Below are 15956 nucleotides of genomic sequence, written 5' to 3'. Positions count from 1 at the left end.
TGAGAAACCCCCCGAGGCAGTATGAGAACCATTAATGAAGGAAGGATAAGCGTTTTCTGCCGGGTAATCTAGTAGCGAATTCGACTCGATGAAGTCAACTGAATAATAGAGCTACAGCTTAATTTGAATCGCCTGACGGTTTGGCCTATTGGTTAAATGTCGGAGAGGTAATCAGTTGGCTCGTGTTCGATTCCTGGTCGAGGTGATTTTTTTTTTCATTTATCATTCATGATCATGATTGCACTAAACGGTGAGGCGTAGATTCAACAAACAAACCTACCTACCTAAAGTCCGGCGCCGATTGACCGGCGCATAGGGCTGAGATAAAAGATCGCCACTGCTGGCGATCCGAAGCCAGCGTCTTCACTTGCTGCCAGCCAAGGTTCTCGTCAACTGTGCGGATTTCAGCGGCTAGACTTCGCCGCCACGAGCTTTTGGGCCTGCCTCTTCTTCGATGCCCATCTGGATTCCCATCAAGCACCTCTCTGCAAATCTCGTTCTCATCTCTTAGCAGCGTGTGCCCAATCCATCTCCACTTACGATCCCGAATCTCGATTTCTAGCGCCTTTTGATGACACCGGCGATGAACAACAACAAATAAAGCAATAACAAAATAATCTAGGTCTGTTTGTAGAATTCAAACAATTAACACATGATTCTCATACATTATGTTTCTGGTCTTTTGTTTGACGGATGATGCTTTGATGCTATTAGCCGTATAATGTAACAATAAAAAAAATCAATCATGAATGGTATGTGCAAAAATAAATCCTCTTGAACAGGAATCGAACTCGAGTCTACCGATTACCTATCCGACACCTTACCAATAGGACAAAACGACAGACGAATAAAGGTGAGCTGTAGCTCTATTATTCAGTCGACTTCATCGAGTTGAATTCGCTGCTAGTAGATTATACGGCAGAAAACGCTCATCTTGCATTCATTGATAGTGCTCTGTTCGCTTCTTGTGAACAAATTAAAGTAAAGACGCGTTTTAAAATTGATTAAAGTGAAAAATCAAAAATTTCATTATGTTGAAAATTGAGAAACAATGTGTAGATCATGTTCCAGTGCGTACATTTCAGATCAAGATGATTTAAAGGTCATAAAAGCTTATTTGGTGGTGCTCAAAAATTATAATATTTTCGTCTCTTGAGAACCTACATAGCTGGTTATTATTTAATATTTCTGTAAATATGAATAGGATATTTCTTTTTTGGTGAAAAATTAATACTATAGGTAGTACGAAGCAAGTCCTTATGAAAATTTGTTTAAGAAAATACGTATGTACTTGTGTAGAAAAAAGGAGTGCTTATTATGTCCTGGGTGCTCATTATGCCCTTATCTCCCCTACGATTCAACTTTTATCGGGCGAGGCTTGTCGTAAATGAATGATAGAAAATCATTTAACTCCAACTTGTTTACGATGGTTATTGAAAATGTCTTAATATTCGGTTTCGATTACCATTTGTATTACGATTTCGTGTTAGCTGGGTGTTCACATACACACGCACAGCTGCTTGTGTGCCGCTTGGCCGGTGGTTTGAAACGAAGAAATGTTTTTCTGCCGTCTTGCATGAACACATTAACCAAGCGGATAAATTCATTCGAGTTTCCTCATTTGTCTTGTGAGGGGATAGGGAGGGACGTGTAAATGTTTTTATTTTGTTTCGTCAAACGCAATGTGGATACGCTGGGAGGATAACTCCAGCGATCATAAATCGTATCAGAACAAATGGCGTTCACATAAAAAATCAACAATGTTGAAATATCGAGAATGCATGATTGAAATAGGGCTAAAATATTGGTTGGGAAAATACAAAATAAATCCAACATTGAAATAGCTTTTAAAATTTAAAAAAAAAATCTGCAAACTGAATTTTGAAACCCTATAACTCGCCTCTGACCCTAGTTCTGGTAGTGCCACCTATACTGGGTTGTTCGGGACAGTCTCTAGAACACTCCTGATATAGTGGCTACGAGTTTATATCGAGGTTTTTGAACAACATTTTTCAAACATTGAAATTGCATTTTTTTTTATTTTCAACAAAAAATCTGCATACTGAATTTTGAAACCCTATAACTCGCCTCTGACCCTAGTTCTGGTAGTGCCACCTATACTGGGTTGTTCGGGACAGTCTCTAGAACACTCCTGATATAGTGGCTACGAGTTTATATCGAGGTTTTTGAACAACATTTTTCAAACATTGAAATTGCATTTTTTTTATTTTCAACAAAAAATCTGCATACTGAACTTTGAAACCCTATAACTCGCCTCTGACCCTAGTTCTGGTAGTGCCACCTATACTGGGTTGTTCGGGACAGTCTCTAGAACACTCCTGATATAGTGGCTACGAGTTTATATCGAGGTTTTTGAACAACATTTTTCAAACATTGAAATTGCATTTTTTTTTATTTTCAACAAAAAATCTGCATACTGAACTTTGAAACCCTATAACTCGCCTCTGACCCTAGTTCTGGTAGTGCCATCTATACTGGGTTGTTCGGGACAGTCTCTAGAACAATCCTGATATAGTGGCTACGAGTTTATATCGAGGTTTTTGAACAACATTTTTCAAACATTGAAATTGCATTTTTTTTTATTTTCAACAAAAAATCTGCATACTGAACTTTGAAACCCTATAACTCGCCTCTGACCCTAGTTCTGGTAGTGCCACCTATACTGGGTTGTTTGGGACAGTCTCTAGAACACTCCTGATATAGTGGCTACGAGTTTATATCGAGGTTTTTGAACAACATTTTTCAAACATTGAAATTGCATTTTTTTTTATTTTCAACAAAAAATCTGCATACTGAACTTTGAAACCCTATAACTCGCCTCTGACCCTAGTTCTGGTAGTGCCACCTATACTGGGTTGTTCGAGACAGTCTCTAGAACACTCCTGATATAGTGGCTACGAGTTTATATCGAGGTTTTTGAACAACATTTTTCAAACATTGAAATTGCATTATTTTTTATTTTCAGAAAAATTCCGCATACTGAACTTTGAAACCCTATAACTCGCCTCTGACCCTAGTTCTGGTAGTGCCACCTATACTGGGTTGTTCGGGACAGTCTCTAGAATACTCCTGATATAGTGGCTACGAGTTTATATCGAGGTTTTTGAACAACATTTTTCAAACATAGAATTTGCATTTTTTTTATTTTCAAAAAAAAATCTGCATACTGAATTTTGAAACCCTATAACTCGCCTCTGAACCTAGTTCTGGTAGTGCCACCTATACTGGGTTGTTCGGGACAGTCTCTAGAACACTCCTGATATAGTGGCTACGAGTTTATATCGAGGTTTTTGAACAACATTTTTCAAACATTGAAATTGCATTTTTTTTTTATTTTCAAAAAAATTCTGCGTTATGAACTTTGAAACCCTATAACTCGCCTCTGACCCTAGTTCTGGTAGTGCCACCTATACTGGGTTGTTTGGGACAGTCTCTAGAACACTCCTGATATAGTGGCTACGAGTTTATATCGAGGTTTTTCAACAACATTTTTCAAACATTGAAATTGCATTTTTTTTTATTTTCAACAAAAAATCTGCATACTGAACTTTGAAACCCTATAACTCGCCTCTGACCCTAGTTCTGGTAGTGCCACCTATACTGGGTTGTTTGAGACAGTCTCTAGAACACTCCTGATATAGTGGCTACGAGTTTATATCGAGGTTTTTGAACAACATTTTTCAAACATTGAAATTGCATTTTTTTTTATTTTCCAAAAAATTTTGCATACTGAACTTTGAAACCCTATAACTCGCCTCAGACCCTAGTTTTGGTAGTGCCACCTATACTGGGTTGTTCGGGACAGTCTCTAGAAAAGTCCTGATATAGTGGCTACGAGTTTATATCGAGGTTTTTGTACAAAATTTTTCAAACATTGAAATTGCATTTTTTTTTATTTTCAAAAAAATTCTGCGTTATGAACTTTGAAACCCTATAACTCGCCTCTGACCCTAGTTCTGGTAGTGCCACCTATACTGGGTTGTTTGGGATAGTCTCTAGAACACTCCTGATATAGTGGCTACGAGTTTATATCGAGGTTTTTCAACAACATTTTTCAAACATTGAAATTGCATTTTTTTTTATTTTCAACAAAAATTCTGCATACTGAACTTTGAAACCCTATAACTCGCCTCTGACCCTAGTTCTGGTAGTGCCACCTATACTGGGTTGTTTGGGACAGTCTCTAGAACACTCCTGATATAGTGGCTACGAGTTTATATCGAGGTTTTTGAACAACATTTTTCAAACATTGCAATTGCATTTTTTTTTATTTTCCAAAAAATTTTGCATACTGAACTTTGAAACCCTATAACTCGCCTCAGACCCTAGTTCTGGTAGTGCCACCTATACTGGGTTGTTCGGGACAGTCTCTAGAAAAATCCTGATATAGTGGCTACGAGTTTATATCGAGGTTTTTGAACAACATTTTTCAAACATTGAAATTGCATTTTTTTTTTATTTTCAAAAAAATTCTGCATACTGAACTTTGAAACCCTATAACTCGCCTCTGACCCTAGTTCTGGTAGTGCCACCTATACTGGGTTGTTCGGGACAGTCTCTAGAACACTACTGATATAGTGGCTACGAGTTTATATCGAGGTTTTTGAACAACATTTTTCAAACATTGAAATTGCATTTTTTTTTATTTTCAAAAAAATTCTGCATACTGAACTTTGAAACCCTATAACTCGCCTCTGACCCTAGTTCTGGTAGTGCCACCTATACTGGGTTGTTCGGGACAGTCTCTAGAACACTCCTGATATAGTGGCTACGAGTTTATATCGAGGTTTTTGAACAACATTTTTCAAACATTGAAATTGCATTTTTTTTTATTTTCAACAAAAAATCTGCATACTGAACTTTGAAACCCTATAAATCGCCTCTGACCCTAGTTCTGGTAGTGCCACCTATACTGGGTTGTTCGGGACAGTCTCTAGAACACTCCTGATATAGTGGCTACGAGTTTATATCGAGGTTTTTGAACAACATTTTTCAAACATTGATATTGCATTTTTTTTATTTTCAACAAAAAATCTGCATACTGAACTTTGAAACCCTATAACTCGCCTCTGACCCTAGTTTTGGTAGTGCCACCTATACTGGGTTGTTCGGGACAGTCTCTAGAACACTCCTGATATAGTGGCTACGAGTTTATATCGAGGTTTTTGAACAACATTTTTCAAACATTGAAATTGCATTTTTTTTTTATTTTCAAAAAAATTCTGCATACTGAACTTTGAAACCCTATAACTCGCCTCTGACCCTAGTTCTGGTAGTGCCACCTATACTGGGTTGTTCGGGACAGTCTCTAGAACACTCCTGATATAGTGGCTACGAGTTTATATCGAGGTTTTTGAACAACATTTTTCAAACATTGAAATTGCATTTTTTTTTATTTTCAAAAAAATTCTGCATACTGAACTTTGAAACCCTATAACTCGCCTCTGACCCTAGTTCTGGTAGTGCCACCTATACTGGGTTGTTCGAGACAGTCTCTAGAACACTCCTGATATAGTGGCTACGAGTTTATATCGAGGTTTTTGAACAACATTTTTCAAACATTGAAATTGCATTTTTTTTTATTTTCAACAAAAAATCTGCATACTGAACTTTGAAACCCTATAACTCGCCTCTGACCCTAGTTCTGGTAGTGCCACCTATACTGGGTTGTTCGGGACAGTCTCTAGAACACTACTGATATAGTGGCTACGAGTTTATATCGAGGTTTTTGAACAACATTTTTCAAACATTGCAATTGCATTTTTTTTTATTTTCCAAAAAATTCTGCATACTGAACTTTGAAACCCTATAACTCGCCTCTGACCCTAGTTCTGGTAGTGCCACCTATACTGGGTTGTTCGGGACAGTCTCTAGAACAATCCTGATATAGTGGCTACGAGTTTATATCGAGGTTTTTGAACAACATTTTTCAAACATTGAAATTGCATTTTTTTTTTATTTTCCAAAAAAATTCTGCATACTGAACTTTGAAACCCTATAACTCGCCTCTGACCCTAGTTCTGGTAGTGCCACCTATACTGGGTTGTTCGGGACAGTCTCTAGAACACTCCTGATATAGTGGCTACGAGTTTATATCGAGGTTTTTGAACAACATTTTTCAAACATTGAAATTGCATTTTTTTTTATTTTCAACAAAAAATCTGCATACTGAACTTTGAAACCCTATAACTCGCCTCTGACCCTAGTTCTGGTAGTGCCACCTATACTGGGTTGTTCGGGACAGTCTCTAGAACACTCCTGATATAGTGGCTACGAGTTTATATCGAGGTTTTTGAACAACATTTTTCAAACATTGCAATTGCATTTTTTTTTTATTTTCCAAAAAATTCTGCATACTGAACTTTGAAACCCTATAACTCGCCTCTGACCCTAGTTCTGGTAGTGCCACCTATACTGGGTTGTTCGGGACAGTCTCTAGAACAATCCTGATATAGTGGCTACGAGTTTATATCGAGGTTTTTGAACAACATTTTTCAAACATTGAAATTGCATTTTTTTTTTATTTTCAAAAAAATTCTGCATACTGAACTTTGAAACCCTATAACTCGCCTCTGACCCTAGTTCTGGTAGTGCCACCTATACTGGGTTGTTCGGGACAGTCTCTAGAACACTACTGATATAGTGGCTACGAGTTTATATCGAGGTTTTTGAACAACATTTTTCAAACATTGAAATTGCATTTTTTTTTATTTTCAACAAAAAATTCTGCATACTGAATTTTGAAACCCTATAACTCGCCTCTGACCCTAGTTCTGGTAGTGCCACCTATACTGGGTTGTTCGGGACAGTCTCTAGAACACTACTGATATAGTGGCTACGAGTTTATATCGATGTTTTTGAACAACATTTTTCAAACATTGAAATTGCATTTTTTTTTTATTTTCCAAAAAAATTCTGCATACTGAACTTTGAAACCCTATAACTCGCCTCTGACCCTAGTTCTGGTAGTGCCACCTATACTGGGTTGTTCGGGACAGTCTCTAGAACACTCCTGATATAGTGGCTACGAGTTTATAACGAGGTTTTTGAACAACATTTTTCAAACATTGAAATTGCATTTTTTTTTATTTTCAACAAAAAATCTGCATACTGAACTTTGAAACCCTATAACTCGCCTCTGACCCTAGTTCTGGTAGTGCCACCTATACTGGGTTGTTCGGGACAGTCTCTAGAACACTCCTGATATAGTGGCTACGAGTTTATATCGAGGGTTTTGAACAACATTTTTCAAACATTGCAATTGCATTTTTTTTTATTTTCCAAAAAATTCTGCATACTGAACTTTGAAACCCTATAACTCGCCTCTGACCCTAGTTCTGGTAGTGACACCTATACTGGGTTGTTCGGGACAGTCTCTAGAACAATCCTGATATAGTGGCTACGAGTTTATATCGAGGTTTTTGAACAACATTTTTCAAACATTGAAATTGCATTTTTTTTTATTTTCAACAAAAAATTCTGCATACTGAACTTTGAAACCCTATAACTCGCCTCTGACCCTAGTTCTGGTAGTGCCACCTATACTGGGTTGTTCGGGACAGTCTCTAGAACAATCCTGATATAGTGGCTACGAGTTTATATCGAGGTTTTTGAACAACATTTTTCAAACATTGAAATTGCATTTTTTTTTATTTTCCAAAAAATTCTGCATACTGAACTTTGAAACCCTATAACTCGCCTCTGACCCTAGTTCTGGTAGTGCCACCTATACTGGGTTGTTCGGGACAGTCTCTAGAACACTCCTGATATAGTGGCTACGAGTTTATATCGAGGTTTTTGAACAACATTTTTCAAACATTGCAATTGCATTTTTTTTTATTTTCCAAAAAATTCTGCATACTGAACTTTGAAACCCTATAACTCGCCTCTGACCCTAGTTCTGGTAGTGCCATCTATACTGGGTTGTTCGGGACAGTCTCTAGAACACTCCTGATATAGTGGCTACGAGTTTATATCGAGGTTTTTGAACAACATTTTTCAAACATTGAAATTGCATTTTTTTTTTATTTTCAAAAAAATTCTGCATACTGAACTTTGAAACCCTATAACTCGCCTCTGACCCTAGTTCTGGTAGTGCCACCTATACTGGGTTGTTCAGGACAGTCTCTAGAACACTACTGATATAGTGGCTACGAGTTTATATCGAGGTTTTTGAACAACATTTTTCAAACATTGAAATTGCATTTTTTTTTATTTTCAACAAAAAATCTGCATACTGAACTTTGAAACCCTATAACTCGCCTCTGACCCTAGTTCTGGTAGTGCCACCTATACTGGGTTGTTCGGGACAGTCTCTAGAACACTCCTGATATAGTGGCTACGAGTTTATATCGAGGTTTTTGAACAACATTTTTCAAACATTGAAATTGCATTTTTTTTTTATTTTCCAAAAAAATTCTGCATACTGAACTTTGAAACCCTATAACTCGCCTCTGACCCTAGTTCTGGTAGTGCCACCTATACTGGGTTGTTCGGGACAGTCTCTAGAACACTCCTGATATAGTGGCTACGAGTTTATATCGAGGTTTTTGAACAACATTTTTCAAACATTGAAATTGCATTTTTTTTTATTTTCAACAAAAAATCTGCATACTGAACTTTGAAACCCTATAACTCGCCTCTGACCCTAGTTCTGGTAGTGCCACCTATACTGGGTTGTTCGGGACAGTCTCTAGAACACTACTGATATAGTGGCTACGAGTTTATATCGAGGTTTTTGAACAACATTTTTCAAACATTGAAGTTGCATTTTTTTTTATTTTCAACAAAAAATCTGCATACTGAACTTTGAAACCCTATAACTCGCCTCTGACCCTAGTTCTGGTAGTGCCACCTATACTGGGTTGTTCGGGACAGTCTCTAGAACAATCCTGATATAGTGGCTACGAGTTTATATCGAGGTTTTTCAACAACATTTTTCAAACATTGAAGTTGCATTTTTTTTTATTTTCAACAAAAAATCTGCATACTGAACTTTGAAACCCTATAACTCGCCTCTTACCCTAGTTCTGGTAGTGCCACCTATACTGGGTTGTTCGGGACAGTCTCTAGAACACTCCTGATATAGTGGCTACGAGTTTATATCGAGGTTTTTGAACAACATTTTTCAAACATTGAAATTTCATTTTTATTTATTTTCAACAAAAAATCTGCATACTGAATTTTGAAACCCTATAACTCGCCTCTGACCCTAGTTCTGGTAGTGCCACCTATACTGGGTGCTTCGGGACAGTCTCTAGAACACTCCTGATATAGTGGCTACGAGTTTATATCGAGGTTTTTGAACAACATTTTTCAAACATTGAAATTGCATTTTTTTTATTTTCAACAAAAAATCTGCATACTGAACTTTGAAACCCTATAACTCGCCTCTGACCCTAGTTCTGGTAGTGCCACCTATACTGGGTTGTTCGGGACAGTCTCTAGAACACTCCTGATATAGTGGCTACGAGTTTATATCGAGGTTTTTGAACAACATTTTTCAAACATTGAAATTGCATTTTTTTTTATTTTCAACAAAAAATCTGCATACTGAACTTTGAAACCCTATAACTCGCCTCTGACCCTAGTTCTGGTAGTGCCACCTATACTGGGTTGTTCGGGACAGTCTCTAGAACACTCCTGATATAGTGGCTACGAGTTTATATCGAGGTTTTTGAACAACATTTTTCAAACATTGAAATTGCATTATTTTTTATTTTCAGAAAAATTCCGCATACTGAACTTTGAAACCCTATAACTCGCCTCTGACCCTAGTTCTGGTAGTGCCACCTATACTGGGTTGTTCGGGACAGTCTCTAGAATACTCCTGATATAGTGGCTACGAGTTTATATCGAGGTTTTTGAACAACATTTTTCAAACATAGAATTTGCATTTTTTTTATTTTCAAAAAAAATTCTGCATACTGAACTTTGAAACCCTATAACTCGCCTCTGACCCTAGTTCTGGTAGTGCCACCTATACTGGGTTGTTCGGGACAGTCTCTAGAACACTCCTGATATATAGGCTACGAGTTTATATCGAGGTTTTTGAACAACATTTTTCAAACATTGAAATTGCATTTTTTTTTATTTTCAAAAAAATTCTGCGTTATGAACTTTGAAACCCTATAACTCGCCTCTGACCCTAGTTCTGGTAGTGCCACCTATACTGGGTTGTTTGGGACAGTCTCTAGAACACTCCTGATATAGTGGCTACGAGTTTATATCGAGGTTTTTGAACAACATTTTTCAAACATTGAAATTGCATTTTTTTTTATTTTCAATAAAAAATTCTGCATACTGAACTTTGAAACCCTATAACTCGCCTCTGACCCTAGTTCTGGTAGTGCCACCTATACTGGGTTGTTTGGGACAGTCTCTAGAACACTCCTGATATAGTGGCTACGAGTTTATATCGAGGTTTTTGAACAACATTTTTCAAACATTGCAATTGCATTTTTTTTTATTTTCCAAAAAATTTTGCATACTGAACTTTGAAACCCTATAACTCGCCTCTGACCCTAGTTCTGGTAGTGCCACCTATACTGGGTTGTTCGGGACAGTCTCTAGAACACTCCTGATATAGTGGCTACGAGTTTATATCGAGGTTTTTGAACAACATTTTTCAAACATTGCAATTGCATTTTTTTTTATTTTCCAAAAAATTTTGCATACTGAACTTTGAAACCCTATAACTCGCCTCTGACCCTAGTTCTGGTAGTGCCACCTATACTGGGTTGTTCGGGACAGTCTCTAGAACAATCCTGATATAGTGGCTACGAGTTTATATCGAGGTTTTTGAACAACATTTTTCAAACATTGAAATTGCATTTTTTTTTATTTTCAAAAAAATTCTGCATACTGAACTTTGAAACCCTATAACTCGCCTCTGACCCTAGTTCTGGTAGTGCCACCTATACTGGGTTGTTCGGGACAGTCTCTAGAACACTCCTGATATAGTGGCTACGAGTTTATCGAGGTTTTTGAACAACATTTTTCAAACATTGAAATTGATTTTTTTGTTGAAAAAATTGTCTTCGCTTGTCTACGGTAGGAGACGAGAGGGTCAAAAATCTCATTTTTCTGTCCGCGTGGTATCTGAAGGGCCCCAGAAGTATTTCTTCAGTTCATTAGTTATGTCTAATAAAAATTCTATTCAATAACAATAACAGAAACGTATAAGTCGGTTCCAAATAAAGTTTAAAAACATTATAGCAGAGCTTTTTCTAGCGAATTATAGATGGCGCTAGTCTAGTGAAATGTTTCAAAACTGACTAGCAGTGGTTGAAATGTTTTGTTCCTAGCTATGAAAACGTTTTGTTCCTAACTTGACACAAGCGAGCTTTATGTACAAGGACCGCACTTCTTTTTTTCTTTCTGGGATTTTTTTTTAATTTGAACGCCGTCAATTTCTTTAAATAACACCTAATGTAACGTTTTTTTAATCGAAATTTTTCTTTACACATGAAGAATAACGAAGAGCGCGCTCGATGAACGACATGAAGCGAGAAAATTTAGCAAATTACACAAAAATTAAATGAAATTAATGCACCGGTCCGCGTTAACAAACATACACTCAAAAGCAATCAACAATGTTGCCAGAACTCTGGTTTGGGATCGAAAATCAATAAAATTTATATTTAATATAAATTAAATATTTAATATGTTAAATTAAGTTAAACAAAAAAACTGTTTTGAGTTTATCCTCAGCCTTCGACGATATCAGATGTGTTTTTCTCTCTCGATATCTTGGCAAAAGGCTAATGATCAGTTTTGTCTGAAGTGGTGTTAAAATACTGTGGTGCTCGCGATGAGCCCATCGCCCGGGGATTATCCCGGTAGGACTGTTCCGGAATGGTTAGACCGAGAGAACCTACACGGCCGTTTGTATTATCTGACCCTGAAAGCTCGAGACGGATACGAGTTGCCGAAAAACCCCTTCGTGATATCGCGTTTCATAGCGGAACATGTTGGGACTATTGAAGGAGGCTTTATTGAAAGGAGAAATAATTGGTACGTGTTGAAGGTGAGAAATAAAGATCAAGTTAGGTTGCTTGCAAAAATTACTCAACTTGGTAATGGTACTCCAATCTTGATTGGCCGCCATCCTCAACTCAATCAAAGGAAACTCGTTGTTACCTGCAGAGATGTAGATGGTATGTCTGACGAAGAACTCCTGAGAGAACTAACACCGCAAAAAATAATTGACGTCAGGCGTATAACCAAAAAAACTACCTCGGGAATTGTAGGTACTTCGACACTTGTACTTACGATTAACAGTACAATTGTCCCAGAATATTTAAACTTTGGATTGTTGAGAGTCCGTACCCGGACATATTACCCACAACCCCTTCTTTGTCGCCAGTGCTTGAAGTATGGTCACCCAAAAGTAAAATGTCAACAACAGACACGTACGTGTAAAAACTGCTCTAAGTCACATGAAACAGAAGAGGATTGTACTTTACCCAGCTACTGCCACAATTGTTCAGGAAAGCACGGACCACTCAATAGATGCTGTCCTCTGTGGGTAGCAGAAACAGCGACGATAAAAATGAGCATCGATCAAAACCTACCGATAGCCACAGCCCGAAGAATAATACAAACCAACAGCAGCAGCACGAGCTACGCACAAGTGGCAAAGCAGAACACATCCCAGTCGAATGATGGACGAACACAATACGAAAATTTAGCACCGCAACAATCGAACCAACAGCAGCAGCAAAAACAACAACAACAACAACAAGGAAACCAACAGCAGAACAGCCAACAGAAACGAACGAGACCGGACAATACTACACAACCTCAACAAGCAGTAACCGATGTTTCAAAGCAAAAACAAAAATTGGACACCGAATCACCCCCCCGGAAACGAAACCCCATCTTAGCTCAGACCTCACCTCCAGCACCTTCAAGCCGTGAAGGAGCTAGTGATGTTGAGTGTACTGATCCCAATTCTATCCCCCCAGGAGGAACTCGATCAACGCGTAGTCGATCACGCATCGAAATAAAAAAGTGATCTCTTCTTCCTACCCCTTCCCACATCCCTTTTCCCTTTCCTTATCCTTATCTTATTTTAATTAGTACTAAGTGGATTCCCCGGCAAAAAAAAAACTTTTGTATGAAGTAAATGCCTTAATAAATAGTTTTATGAATTAAAAAAAAAAAAAAAATAAAAAAACTGTTTAAACATTGGAAACGATAATAAAAGATCACATTTCAACGTGTCTCAGTGAAATAAAAAATCAATTAAGAAGCTTCCACCAATGAGTTTCGTACCGGACTTGACCAGTTTTTTCTGCTTTGTTATTGATGTACCTGCATATGTGGAGTTATCAATATTTTTTTTAAGGTTTATTAGCGACATTTTACCCAAGGTGTGTGTATCAAAAGACCTTGATTTTACCGTCTCTGTGGCACTCTTGGGGATATGTGTAGTTATGTGTGTTAACGTACTGTGTGTAGTAAGGGGCTGTTCAAATAGCACGTGAACAGAAAAATGAGATTTTCGACCCCCTCCCCCCCCTCCGTGATCAAGCGTGGATATTTGGCAAACCTCCCTGGATGTCCACGTGGACAGATTCGAAATTGTTTTTTTTTCTAAATCTAATTTGACTGTTAGAAAACACTACTTTTTGCCTTTTTGTTATTGAAATGGCTGATTTAAAAAAAAAAGAATGAGCATTTCCTGATAACTATAATAAAAAATGATGACAAAATAATTTCAAACGTTTTAAATTTCTAAATTATCATATTTATTACTTGCTTTCAAGTGACTACTAATTGTTCAAACTTAATTTGGAAAGCTTTGAAACTTTAAGATTTTCATTTGAACATTATAATATTTATTGACCTTTAGAAAATATTTTGGAAGTATGTCCACGTAGACATGACCCAAACCCCTCCCCGAAGTGTCCACGTGGTATATGAACGGCCCCCTAAGTATATGAACACATCCGACTAAATAAATGGAAATATAAATAATTTATTGAATTTTCTTTAGAGGATTCTACAAACAAAAAAACATATTTATTTTACATAAAAGATTTATTGAATTTTTCGATAACATTTCTCACAATCAAATTGAAGAAAAAGTAGAACTGACAACCATAAGGACAATCAAGTCCAATTTTAAAGCTTTTCAAATTTTTATGCCTACATAGATCACATAGATACCGTTCACGAGTGAATTGTATGCCACAAATACGATTCACGGCAAGTACGTGCGCGAGTTATATCTTTCAAGCTACATCTACCTGAATTCTAATCAAAGGATATACGAAGCTGTCATTTACATGAACTTAGATCCGATGTTTTCTGTATGTAAACCTTCTGCATACTCTTGAGTTCATCGAAAAACATTAATACTAACATTGAGTGCGGTCCAATTCTCATGTAATGCGGCCAAAAGCCTTTGTATAAATCAGCAATGCCTTCGGTTTTGTAAATTTTTATGGTGCAATCGAAAACGCCTTTATAATATAAGCCTTTTCCTTGGTTATCCACTCCTTGATTATACAAACGGGTAGCGACGACATCTGGTGGTGTCATTGTTATAGCCATAACTGTTCCACCAGCTATTCCTGACATTAAGGACACAATTCGCTCGGACTGATCTCTGTACAAAGGATTTCGTGACAGGAAGTCTTTTGAGACACCAAATCCAGCTAATTGACCACCACTGCCTAGCATTGCACGGGGCATTGTTACGGAAACTCCGCGATACAATCCTTGAATTCCATGCTTTCGAAAAATTTCTCTCAAAGCACTAACCATACCGGTGTGTTTATGTTGATAACCTACAGCTATACTAGCGGACGCTTGTGATTGTAAATGGGTGCGAAGCATTAAAAATGGGCTAGTCAAGGCACTACCAATAAATCCACCTATTCCACCCCATAGTGCGCTTTTCCAGAGCGATTGTGATCCGTTGGGTGATAACGTATAACCAGAATTTAAAGCTGCGTTGTATATTCCTAGTCTGATATTGAAAACATGATTCTTATAGTTATCTAGAAGACCGATGAGCCAACGTACCTAACCGCATTGATTCCGAATTGAAAATAAAGTGAAGGCACTAGACCTTTCTGCAAAGCCCAGTATCCATCGTTCTTTGCTATAGTAACAAATGCATCAATTACGCCTCTGTAGGGCTTGTGATAGGTATTCTTTGCAGCGAGTTCTCCTTGCAACTGCATACGAGTTTTAACCACCTGGAATTTAATACATTCAAATTATGCTCTAAAACAAAACTTATTTGACGTTTACCTCCAACGGATTAGTAAATAATGTTGCGCCCATAGCAGCAACTCCTCCTAGGAGAAAGTCCCGGCCATCCATTATGAATGAAATTTTAATCGATGTAAACAGTTACTTCTAAAGCCTAGTCCACACTAGGAGACGGTTCGTCTCGAGACGGTCTCAGCGTCTCCCATTTTCTTCGGGAGACACTGCGACCGTCTCATTTTTCCAACAACAACAACAGACAACAAAGTTCGTCTCATAACAAAAATCGCCGTTCATGTTGCCTAGTGTGGACTAGGCTTAATTTATGCATGCAGCCAGCCAGCTGACAGCTGTGCGGTGCCCGCCCAACAAAAATGTTTCAAAAACACTACACGATGTTTCTGAAACAATCGTCGCCGTGTTTTCTTCGATTAAATAAACACGTAGAATGAATGAACTTACTATTTCTCACTTTTTTTTCTTTGAAAATATAGAGAGTAACAATAAAATCCAGCTGAAATGTAAGAAAAATAGTTTGAACAATCTATACATAATTTTCAGACCTGTTCAGCGCGGATGTTTGCCAATGTTTGGGGGTTTCAAAATAGTTGTGATAAAAATTTGTTCGAAAACATAATATACCTATCTGTGGTTTTCCGTGTATGCTAAACTCACGTAAATCTGTATTACTCATTTTAGTGTGTTTGGTA

At 37.4% G+C, this 15956-nt stretch overlaps 2 protein-coding genes across 2 annotated transcripts; one reads left to right on the top strand and one right to left on the bottom strand.

Moving 5' to 3' along the window:
• The first annotated feature begins 12574 nt into the window (after nt 1-12574).
• On the top strand, nt 12575-13039 carry LOC129752894 (probable basic-leucine zipper transcription factor R). The gene has a single exon (XM_055748682.1). It carries the CDS (start codon nt 12575-12577, stop codon nt 13037-13039), a length of 465 nt encoding a protein of 154 aa, XP_055604657.1.
• Nucleotides 13040-14048: 1009 nt separating this feature from the next.
• Nucleotides 14049-15541, bottom strand: LOC129755431 (solute carrier family 25 member 35-like). Its single transcript, XM_055751927.1, has 3 exons — nt 15289-15541; nt 15058-15233; nt 14049-15001 (listed from the first exon to the last, which is right to left on the bottom strand). Exons 1-3 carry the CDS (start codon nt 15358-15360, stop codon nt 14308-14310), a joined length of 942 nt encoding a protein of 313 aa, XP_055607902.1. The 5' UTR covers nt 15361-15541; the 3' UTR covers nt 14049-14307.
• Nucleotides 15542-15956: the final 415 nt, after the last annotated feature.

Source organism: Uranotaenia lowii, chromosome 3 (assembly GCF_029784155.1).
Source record: "Uranotaenia lowii strain MFRU-FL chromosome 3, ASM2978415v1, whole genome shotgun sequence".
In the NCBI taxonomy this organism is placed as follows: Eukaryota; Metazoa; Arthropoda; class Insecta; order Diptera; family Culicidae; genus Uranotaenia; species Uranotaenia lowii.
The sequence above is the reverse complement of the archived record's forward strand: the minus strand, read 5'-3'. Positions and strand labels throughout refer to the sequence as shown.

What these genes read in the sequence shown, in the direction of transcription:
- LOC129752894 (XM_055748682.1), top strand. Translation starts at nt 12,575, where the DNA reads ATGAGCATCGATCAAAACCTACCGATAGCCACAGCCCGAAGAATAATA.
- LOC129755431 (XM_055751927.1), bottom strand. Translation starts at nt 15,360, where the DNA reads ATGGATGGCCGGGACTTTCTCCTAGGAGGAGTTGCTGCTATGGGCGCA. An exon ending in TATTTACTAATCCGTTGGAG is followed by an intron (nt 15,234 to 15,288) that starts GTAAACGTCAAA and finishes ATTAAATTCCAG; the next exon opens with GTGGTTAAAACTCGTATGCA. An exon ending in TTCGGAATCAATGCGGTTAG is followed by an intron (nt 15,002 to 15,057) that starts GTACGTTGGCTC and finishes TTTCAATATCAG; the next exon opens with ACTAGGAATATACAACGCAG.